The sequence below is a fragment of the Nuphar pumila genome, chromosome 16, assembly GCF_984573655.1.
Source record: "Nuphar pumila chromosome 16, dmNupPumi1.hap1.1, whole genome shotgun sequence".
In the NCBI taxonomy this organism is placed as follows: Eukaryota; Viridiplantae; Streptophyta; class Magnoliopsida; order Nymphaeales; family Nymphaeaceae; genus Nuphar; species Nuphar pumila.
Genome location: NC_143264.1, coordinates 74,346,670 through 74,358,491, shown reverse-complemented (window position 1 = coordinate 74,358,491; position 11,822 = coordinate 74,346,670). Strand labels below are relative to the sequence as shown.

The 11,822-nt window shown below is 37.2% G+C and overlaps 1 protein-coding gene across 1 annotated transcript; it reads right to left on the bottom strand.

Moving 5' to 3' along the window:
• Window positions 1–3,003: 3,003 nt before the first annotated feature.
• Window positions 3,004–5,765, bottom strand: LOC149813603 (dnaJ protein homolog). The gene is made up of 6 exons (XM_089990866.1): window positions 5,268–5,765; window positions 4,612–4,780; window positions 4,375–4,516; window positions 4,012–4,288; window positions 3,721–3,919; window positions 3,004–3,599 (listed from the first exon to the last, which is right to left on the bottom strand). The coding sequence occupies exons 1-6, from the start codon at window positions 5,415–5,417 to the stop codon at window positions 3,280–3,282; spliced, it is 1,257 nt and encodes a 418-aa protein (XP_089846992.1). The 5' UTR covers window positions 5,418–5,765; the 3' UTR covers window positions 3,004–3,279.
• Window positions 5,766–11,822: the final 6,057 nt, after the last annotated feature.

The following is an 11,822-nucleotide window of genomic DNA, read 5'->3' as shown; positions in this document are numbered from 1 at the left end:
GCATGGTGAATTTGCTAGGAATCACCCATTGGATCATGTATTTTCGATGAAAAAATGGATTTTTGAATGCTTAAATATTTATGAAGATTATAAGCCATTGATTTTGAAACCTTAAAAAGTTACGTTTATGCCTCAAAATCGGATGATTCAAGAGTGGGATCTTATAAATCCAAGCATGTAGATCACATCCGTACAGTTAGATTCAAGAGAAAAGGAACAAAAATCCATGAAAATAGTGGTTCACAATTAGTTCCCATATTTTCAGTTCTGATATTCTGGTGATTATATATATAGCCACTAGAATATGGGAACTAATGTGTGAAATGCAATTTTCATTATTTTTTTGTTCTTTTCTCTTGAATCTAACTGTAAGAATGTGATCTACATGATTGGTTTTATAAGAGCCCACTCTTGAATCATATAATATTTATACATGAGTGAGATTTTTTAAGGCTTTAAAGTCAATGGCTCATAATCTTCATAAAAATCTCATTGTTTCATCAAAAATACACAATCCAATGGTCGATTCCTAGCAAATTCACCATGACAAGCACATTCACATTGTTGAATTTGCAAAAAATTGAGGTGTGAGAACTAAAATATGATAACTAGAAATATGGGTACATCCACGTCCACATCCACATGTGTAATATATATATATATATATATATAATGATTTCCATAAATATATAGTGATTGCTTCCTCTTACCAGATTAGTAGGGAATGAAATGTTATGATTTCTAAAACTTTTCACCTTTTGTTTTATTGACCTTAAAGATGTGATCTACATGGTTTGTTTAGTTCTTGGAGCATCCAATTAAATCATTTGAACTTGTTTTTATAAGGCTTAAAAAAATCGATGGCCTAAAATTTTTGTAAACTTCAAGGCTCATAAAAATCACAAATTTGTGTTAAAAAAATACAATCTAACACCCGAAGCAAATAAATCATGTAGGGTCAAATTTGTAAAAAAGTGAAAAACTTGTAACATCAAAAATCATAACTGCTCACACTGTTTAAATGTTACAGAAATAATATAAGGTCATAGTAAGTATTTATATCTATAAAAAAATAACTTAAGAATGCAAGAAGCAATATATATATATATATATATATATATATATATATATATATATATATATATATATATAAACTCACTTTAAGACCTAACCAGAAGACATAGAAGTTGACCAAAAGGATGTTAGAACCTCGCGAGAATATTGCAAGATGATTTCATAGGAATCACCATAAAGCAGAGAGGGGAGAGGAGAAGAGGTAAAAAGGTTAAGGTTTTAACGAGAAACAAAAAAAAATGAAAAAAATACCACAATGACTATATATGAATCAATAAGCATGTAAAAATTGAAGACATTAGCACCAATTTTTTGTGAATGTCAACACATTTGTGGACCTCCTTAAGGAGTATTTTGGTAGAGGAGGTTCACAAGTTATATTCGTGAATGTCGTATTGTATTTGCAAAGGTTATATTATATTTGCAGAGGTCTCATCAGAGTGCGAATGTTGAGAATATTTGCATCAGGTATGTAAATGAAAACAAACATTTATAGTACTCCTCGAAGAGTATTTACTTAAAAGAAGTTTGTAGGCTATATTCATGAAAGTTGTACTGTATTTGAAAATGTCATGCTATATTTGCAAAGGTTTCATCAAAGTGCGAAAGTCAAGAACATTTATAACTGGTATTTGTGAATGCCACACACATTTGCGGAGCTCCTTGAAGAGTATTTGCATGTTATATTTGAAAAGGTCGTACTGTATTTGCAAATATTGACATAATCTTCTTTTTATTGAAAGCTTGCAAACTTTCTACAATGTACTTATATGGTGTACAAAGCTTAACAGGTTCACATATGCAAAGGGCAAAAATATCCTTAAAAAGTTGCATCAAATATTTTGAATATGAAGAAGATCTTGTCGAATTACTAGCTATTTCAGGGGCAACAACATTTTGCAAAAGACATTAAGGTTATTTTCTAAAAAAAAAAACTATGCTACTTGGGGTCTTTGAACTGATGTCTCCACGTACAACTCAATACAACTAGTAGGTCAGTACATCATTGGAGGGCCTCTCCATGCAGCCGGATTTGAGATTATAATGTTGGACGAAATAGTAGGTGTAACCAATGTTGTATATTAGGTGTGATGAATTTGATGACCAATTGGGCTCGAGCCATGTGGGGGGTGGTTATTACAAAAAAAGGTCTAGTCCCTTAGAGATTATAATGTTGGACGAAATATGGTTGATGGGATAAAAATAGACTCTTGAAACACGAGTTTTCAAGTCAATAATATTTTAATGTTTTTACAGCTATTGATTTTTAAACCATCCGAAAATACTGCACACAAGTTGGATTTCAACAATTCACTAAATAGGCAATGCAGATTACATCCATGGAATCAGATTTGATCAATACAACTTACAATGATGAGATCCCAATGGGGGTCAAGGGATGCGATTTTGGGGATAACGAGTCCGGATTGGGTGCAATATGATGGAACAAAAGCACACCATCGCCCTCCATCAGGTCTTGGGTTGCACACCTGACAGACCCTGTCCTCAAGATGGAAGGTGATCAGGTGCTTGATGTACAAATATTTGAGCAATCATATTGCACCTGATTTTTTCACGGGGATAACTGGGTATGGGTATGGTACTATGGTTCTCACCAAATGAATAAAACATAAACTCTTTAGGGTCTCTCGTGCAAATATTTCTTAGTATTCCAAGAATCAAGCTGTCAAAAACGAACTCACAGGCGTGGTGCATCCTTTGAGGCCTCTGAAGATGTGTACTGATCCTAGCAATCAAGATGCATCATTTGGACGGCTAGGATAGCCATAGGATACTTTGTGTCCTATGTCAAAGTATGGGATTCTTTTTGCAGTAGAATCACTGGTGACGGTGGAACAGCCGTGTGGTGCGTGCTTGAGAGAGAGAGGGAGAGTGTCTAAAAAGGGTGATACCCCACTCTCATCATGCAGAAGAATGAACAAGCTCATTATTTGTATTTATGGAGGAAAGAAGGGAAAATACAAAAGAGATGCCGCAGAGGCATCACACCACAACCAGCACATAAAACTATAAACAGGAACATATCACCAGTAGATCAACCAGCAGAACAAGCCATTGTCTGAAGGCAGTACCATCTGTTAGGCACTAACTCACTCCCCACCTTGGAGGGTGGCCCCCAAAGAAGAACATAATACAGCACTTAGAGGGATCTTCTGCTTCCTTCTTCAAAGCCAACCAGCCCTCTTACTGCTGCGCACACTGCACCCTCTGTGCACCACAGGTGGCTTCTTCATCCTGGTCGTAAGCCTCCTGCGCCTGGCTCTGCTTCCTCCTCATCTCCTCCTCAATGTTGACGTTGTGCATCGTCGTCTCCTCGCACTCCTCCAATTCTATGTGCGTCAGCCCCGCTGACGAACTCGGCGGCAGAACCGCTTCAAGCGCCTTGCACTGCTCCGACGTGAGCGAATCCGGGAGGTCGATGTTGAAGTGGATGTAGAGCTTCCCTCTCGTGAAGGGCCTCTGGTACATTGTCATACCCTCATCGTTGATAGCCTTGTATTGATCTATAAGAAACGAGAACCAAATAAGAAACCTTGCTGACACAAACTCGGCTCCGGAAGGCGAATTCGCCGATAATTCCGTCGAATGTTCTGCTGTAAACCAACAGTTCAAGGCAGAGCTCACCGGGCTTGATGACCTCCCCTGGTTGAGACTTGATCAGCAATTGCCTATTGTCCAAGTGGGTCACTATGAATTGGAAACCACAGAGTGCTTCTGTTAGAGAAAGAGTGTGCTCCACAAAGAGGTCGTCCCCTTTCCTCCTGAACCTCGGATGCTGCTTTTGTTGCAGAATGAACACTATGTCGCCCCTCACCGTGTCCGGCTGTGATCACAGAAGCATCAAATCAGTAAAGTTTCAGACAAAATCAAAGAGAACAACCACGAAGATGAAGAAGACAATGAAAATTAACACACAGATTCATCTGCCTCGCCCAGGAAAGTGATCTTCTGGCCATTCTGCATACCCTTCTCGATGATAACCTCAAGCACCTTCTTCTCCTGTACCACCTTCTCTCCCCTGCACTGAGGGCATCGATCCTTGTCGCTGATCATCTCGCCAGTCCCTTTACACTCATTGCAGGGCTGCTGCATTTGCTGGATCATGGAAAACCCCAATTGACGGACGGTGACCTTCATTCCACTACCTTTGCAACCGCGGCATTTCATTGAAGCCCCCGATTTTGATCCTTTTCTGCAGAAAAAAAGACGATGGCAATGTTAGAAACTCGCTCAAATCCAGAGAAGCACACAGAACAGAGGAGCCTAAAGCTTACTCACCCCTTGCATTTGGAGCAGAAGACGTTCCGGGAGAGTGAGAGCTTCCTTGAAGTGCCGTTGTAGAGCTCTTCCAGAGGCACCTTGAGACGGTGGATCACATCCTCGCCCCTCCTCCGCCTCCTTCCCCTGCTGCTACTGTCACCTACACGACAGAGAAAAGAGTTCCGTTAAACCAAACCACAACGATCCTATCAAAACGCAATTCGATTTCAAGAACTACTCGATTTCGCGACGTACCTCCGAAAGGACTTCCACCGAAGAAGGATTGGAAGATGTCAAATGGATCGTGGGCGGCCGCACTGCCACCACCCATTCCTTCCTTGATCGCATCTTCGCCATACATGTCATAGATTTCCCGCTTCTCTGGATCGCTCAGCACCGCGTAAGCCTGAGATAGCTCTTTAAACTGCAGGACAAGAGGAAGAAGAAGAACAATTACAACCCCACCCCAAGATCCATTAAAATGATCGAATTTCACATGCACGAAAAAACAAAGAGAAAAACAAAAGAAAGTTGGATTGAATCAAAATCCTAAGAATAACCCAGAAACCAGAACCAAACACGCTGGCATAAAAAAACAGGCGCGAAATTGAGGATCGCGTGACGACGATGACAAGAGGAGGAAGAAGAAGAAGAAGAAGAAGAAGAAGAAGAGTGATTTCAATTCCAACCCCAAACGAATTTCACACGCAATACTGAACAAAGAAGGAAACAAAGACGAAACTGGCACACCATCGTTTACATTGAATCAAAATTCTGAAAATTACCCAGAAACCAGTATCCGGGAACCGAACCAGACACCAGAAATAAAAGGACATTCGAATTAAAAAGACTCGAAATTGAGGGTTGTTCGACCATGATCAGAGAGAGAAAGTGTGTGGATTAGGATATACCTTCTCGGGATCTCCACCCTTGTCAGGATGGTTCCTGATGGCAGCCTTCCTGTAGGCCTTCTTCAGATCGTCCTGGGACGCGTTCTTCGATGCCCCCAATATCTCATAGTACCGACTGCTGTTGCTCTTCTTCGGAGCCCTCCCGAACATCTTCTCTACTTCTTCCTCCTCCTTCCTTCTCTTTCACGAGCAACCCCTAGACTTAAAAACAACCCTTTCGAATTGCCCCACCAGATCGTTCGCAGAAGAAGAAGAAGAAAATATGAAGAGAATTCCTTCCTTCTTCTTTTAGTTCGTTCACAGATGCTTAGGTGAGAAGGGGAAAAACAAACAGGAGGGTGTGAGACATAAATGAAGATAGCCGGTGATGGGTTCATAAGTTCATACACCCCACACCTTTCCGGTTGGTCTGTAGACTGTGGGTGGGAGGACGAGGCTGTGGGCCGTCGATTTCGGTGGAAGCCGCTCGAAGGATCTGCGTCTGTGTGGCTTGTGCAAGGCGACGACTGCCTGTGTGTGATGCCTTCACTTCTCTCTTCCCTTCTGGACCCTTCTGGAGGGTTTCTCGAAACAGGAACGTCTGGCCTTTTGCTCTCCAAAACGAATCGGTTGTGGAGAAGTACTTGTTGTTTTTATGCAACAAATATCGGCGATTCATTCTTGAGAAGCGTGAGGATTTTATTTTTGATCCTTTGAAACTAGAATATGTAAACTGTTTTTGAACCAACAACAAACAATTCGTTCGATCTCTATATCGACAGTTCCTGTGAATTTTTTCTTCTTTCTCCTTTTTCTTCTTTCTTTCTCTATCACGATATTTTTCTGGTAAACAATTTGTGACATGCGCTTGGATCGGGTCCTGAATTGAATCTAAACCGGTTTTGATCAGAACCACATTTGTATTTAGTGACGTTAAATTGTAGTTTTCTTTTTCTATTTTTTTTTTACTCGAAGACCAAGCTGGGGTTAGGCAAATCTCTACCAGTTTATTAGCTAAAAAATATTTAGAGAGTGTAATAATGGGTCCCAATCAGACAACCTGTTGCTTGTATAGGCCTCCAACGCTTGCTTTCTACCAAGTTTATACTTTTAAGAAGTTTCTGATCAGAACCTTGCTTCTCCCAATATGAAATTGAACTTGGGTTGATGTTACAAACACATTTTTTTTATGAAAAAATTACATTTTAATTTTTTTTTTATTATAAAACCTTCATATGACAAGTATTTTGAGGAAAAACTTTAAAATGCACTTGAATAAAAAGAAAAGTTTACATTTTTTTTTATCACACTTTCTACTCACTTTCATTGTTGTTTCTCTCAAAAGGCATTTTCTGAAAACTTGCTTCAAGTATTGCTTCTCACATACACTTATTAGTCATGAGTAATGCTACCGGGAGCACCTACTAGAAATAATAATTGTAGGTTACATCTTCTCAATGAGACCTTATACATGTACTTTACACAGTTTATTTGATAGAAATCATATTTTGGATCACGTTTTATAACATAATTTTTTTTTTAAGTCATGAAATTTTGGTACACTGTGAGTTGTTGATTTTTTGTTATCTTAAAAACCCTACTGTTTATGCCATAATGGCATGATCCAAAACTTGTTTTTCACTCGGGTCTGATCAATGAAAAAAACTCAAAATTATTAAAAAAATGAAGCTTTTATTAGGTGGGAGTAGATTCTCTCTATGTAGGTGTAAGCACAAATATCGGGTTAGATATTGGATGCATTTTAGGACATTCAATTTGAAATAGCGATTGTTTACACGGTCCGGTGCAGCCCAAGCCCAGGGAGAAATTTTCAAACAGAACGTAGCTAGACCATACCTAAGCCGTGAGTGCAAGTTTTTTTTTTTCGAAAAAAATATTAGTAGATGTGCTTCCCAAAGGCCCCACAAATTTTGAAATATGCCTAATGTTTTTCTGATTTTTTTTAAGACCTTTTTACCCTTAGCACAAGCTGATCACTTGATTTTAGTGTATTGTTCTCCCAATCTTACTAAATCTCACTAAAAACAAATTCACATGATATTTGTGGAGAAAGCATAAATTTTATACAATATAACAAAGTATATGTGCATAATGAGCATGCACATCTTCTTGCCTTGCAAGCCCCATGCAAAAATTCAATTATTGTGAATTTTGTCACGAGTTTCGTGTTGGTGTTTGCGAAAGTTTGTATTTCTATGCAGAATTCATAAAAAGTTTACGAAATTCACAAACTTTCGCATGTGGTCGACTTTAAATGATGCGAGTTTTTGTTTTAGCATGCAAATTTATGTATAAGTGTTTAGAGTGTAAATTTTGTCAAGAGTTTCACGTTGGTGGTTGCAAAATTTTTGAAATGTTTGTGAAATTTTGAAATAGTTTACAAAAATTACAAAGTTTTGCATGAGGTGATGGAAAATTTCTTTTTAGCGTGAGAATTCTGCAAGCATTAAAAGTGACATTTCATTTCTTAAAACCTTTTATGTGCAACTCAGAGCTATTTTTGCATAACCTAGGATTCTTGTAGTCACCAAACCTCTTCATCTCCAACAAGTATAAAAGCCAAGCTAGGGTTTCACATACTAGTTTTTTTATGGTATCCAACCAATAAAAAATTGTGATCATTTTTTTAAGACCAAGCATTAGTGGCACTTCATCGGTGAAAATCATTAATAGTGAGTTTTTTCAGTAAGCGCATCTTATGGTGTTGGTGGGATAGGAAACAAAAGTTAATAAGTTTTTCATAAGTGTTGTAGTTGATCGTTTGAAAACTCATTCTCATCGTAGAAAACATGAACAATGATGTTATATAGTGTATTTTCTCTCCATCAACACAGAGTCAACGTATATCACAATCATTGTCCGGTCACATGGGATATGTGAGATAGAAAAAATCAGAAGAACATACAAAGTTTAAAATCAATGATGGTATACTGTATTTTTTATCCATCAAATATGTAGTAATATGTAACATTCTTGAGACCCAAGAGATGAAGGTACCTCTGCACATACTTTATTTTTTCCTAATCAAAGAGGCAGTGAAAAATAATATTTTTGTGAAAGAAATGCAATGTATTAGTGATTTTATTTTGTAAAAGAATTGACTGAATGTAATGTATTACCATTCATTCATTTTGTGAAAGAATGACATGAATGCAATATATGAGCGATTTCATTTTGTAAAAGAATAAAATAAATGCAGTATATGAACAACTTCATTTTTGAAAGAATGAAATAAATGCAATGTATGAACAATTTTATTTTGTGAAAGTTGAATGGATGCAATGTATGAGAAACTTCATTTTGTGAAAAAATGAAATGATTGCAATGTATGAACAACTTTATTTTGTGAAAGAATAAAATGAATGCAATATATGAGTGATTTCATTTTGTGAAAAACTGAAATGAATGTAATGTATGAGTGACTTTATTTTGTAAAATAATGTAATGAATATAATGTATGAAAAATTTATAGTTTGAAATGAAATTTGAATTGAAGATTAAATTGTATAATAATAGAGAAATTTTCAGTTTGAAATGTGTTTGAATTGAATTGTGTGAATTTCTTTCAAATATATAAATTCCTTATGCAATTCTTACATATACATGCGAGTTTTCTTCAAAATAAGTGAATTTCCTTCTTATGTGCGGAATTTCATAGAAGGATGAAAAATTTGCATGTATACAAAACATGAATATCTCCTAAATTTATGAATTTTAAATTCAATATATTAATTTCCTATGCAAATTCGTACGTAAGAGAAATATGCTTTCAAATGACTAAAAAATCACGTCTATGACTCATTTGACTTCTTATCTATAACTGCAAATGCTACAAGAAACATCTCACCTTTAAGATCAATGCTTTAGGCCGACAACAATATACCTACATATTTTCTTATTAGGAATATATCGTCTACCATAAGAATTGGATGACATTCTTTAAAAAACTCATCAATGCATGAACAAAAGGATAAAAATAAATACTAAAATTGATATTTTTGATCGGGCTTGATGAAACTTAGTGATTCTTAGTTAGCCTTCATCAAATGATCGCAATAAGCGGGAAGCATACTAAAAGACTCTCCGAATGAACAATATATTACCTGCTAGTCAATTCTCGTCCACGTCATGCTTGTTTATAACTAATTTCAACACTTTTCCCATGACTTATGTCATTCATGATTTTTTTTAAGTCATCTTCGGGTTATCGTGCAAACGTCTATGAATAACACGTGAAATTCACATGAAGATACTCTTTTCACTACAAGGTTGTTCAATGCTCAATCACATGTATGTTTCCTTTCATACTTCTTCACTAAAAAGAATGATGTTCTGCATATCTTTGTATAGTGGATCTTTCATGAAAAATCAACTATAGTCTGCAGGTCCTTTCTCATGCATACGATAGTGACTCTGTCACTTCAACTATTTATGAATTTTGTTTTATATAGATCACACGATCTTTCAAAAACTCGCAAGAGTGCTCAAGATCATTAAACCCTTTATAGCAAGCAATTTCTTCATCTTTTGAGTTTGTTGTTAACCACTCGAACTATTTACAATAGTTGCGTTTTCGTTCTACAACTCGTCATACAACTCATATGCTTCCACTTCAATGATTTTCAATTACCCTTCATTGAATGAAAAACTATTGAATGAGAACCAAGGGTTTGACTTCCCAAATATCATTTGTACATCGTCCTCACCCACCATTATTTGTCTCATAGCATCTTTGTTTTGGTCTTCTCCTATCATTTTCTTATTCATGCTCTGTCGACATGATATAGTTATTATCATCACTATCATCTGATTCTTCATTGTGGTCTTCATCACTATTATCTCAAATGGACTGATCAGCTGTATAAACTAAATAAAAAAAACTAGTATATATTGCTCATTTTGTTTTCCTACATATAACATGAATGCATTTTCATCTTTCAAGATTAACAATAAAAATAACACTTCCAAATCAAATATAAATTAGAAAGTCCAACAACCTTTAATTAGATTTGTCATCTGTATTGAAAGGCTCATCCAACTTATTGCGATGAAGATCGCTAGCAATGAGCAATGAGCAATGAAGTAGCGGATGTATGACTTTTTAAAGTGTTGCAGACTTCCTTGAAATAATCTATAAGCCTTCAAAAATAGTGGTTATTCTAAAGACGGCAAAGGGTTTGATCAGAGCAAGAAATAGAGCAATTGTCCTCTCGCTCTACGGCCAGATCCTCCCTTGTCTGAACTCCCCAAAGCTTCCACTAAATTTGGCAGCTAGGCTATCCAAAAAAGCAGAGGTGAGGACCATCATCATGCTTGCATCTGAAGAACGATCTCAGCACAACATTGCAGATCTCATGGATGCTGCCGAGTACTCACTTTCTTTCTTAGAAAAGGCGAAATCCAAACAACTTGTGAGTTACTTGAATCACTACCTGAACCCAATAAATCCAATAATTGAATGGTTTTGTGGTCATGCTAAATCTTAAGTTGTTACAAACATGAGGCTGCTGAATATGACAATGTTATCACTTCCAATAAGTTTTCACTACAGCTCAAGTTACTTACATGACTTGTCTTTTCTCTTTTCTTGATGTCTCTCAGTTATAGAGTTTGGGATAATGTTAAGCTGACATTCCATGGCTGCGGTATATAAACAAATCTGCATTAATATAAATCATCTATGCGATGAGATATCCTTGAGGTGATCAAGAAATCATGTTTTAAGATGTGGCTTGTATTTGGATGCCGAACATGTTTTATGATGCGTTTGCTTGCCTTGGGATCTCAGACTTGAGGTGATCCTAGATTGGCCTGAACAAAACTGAGATCCGCCTATTTTGGGTGCTTTGCCCCCTCTTGTAAGAATGAGTGGAGTTCTGTTTTGAAGAAGGATTTGCTGAATTTGCTTGATTAGTTTGGAATGAGACAGGAGAGTTATGGGCCTCTGGCTTTGGTGGTGCTTTTGTTTTGCCTGCTGATATTTGGTAGGTTGGTTGCTGTATTTTGCACCACTGTTTGCTGGTACTTGGTGCCTGCCCTGTTGAGTCTTTGCTGAGATGGATTACAAAGTAGAAGGCAAGCAATAGGAAATTGGCCCCAGCGGATTTAGATCTGCCGGATACAGAAGAATGGTGGTAAATGATGTCTCATGTCTCCCAAGGGGGGTTGGCATAGTGGGGTGGGGCCTTGGCTGCATGACGGGCAGTCAAGGTTCGATTCCCATTGGTATCACTCCTCTGCGCAAGCCAATGCTTAGCATAAGACCTGGGTCAGGAGTCCTATCTTCAGTTGGTACGATGACCATAGGTATGGCAGGCTGAGCCAACACGATCAGGTCTTCTTGGGTGCGGTTTCTTCGGATTATAAATTCAAAAAAAAAAAATGATGTCTTATGTTGAGATGGTTATGGTGTGGTTGGTCGCAGTTTTGAAGTTTCCAAATTTCAACCTGTTTTGTGATGGTTGCAGATTAAGTTGCCTACATTGTTACTAACTTAATATATGCTACAGAGGATAGAATCCTGTGGTTTCCATCAGTATCGGCATCGGGACCTGA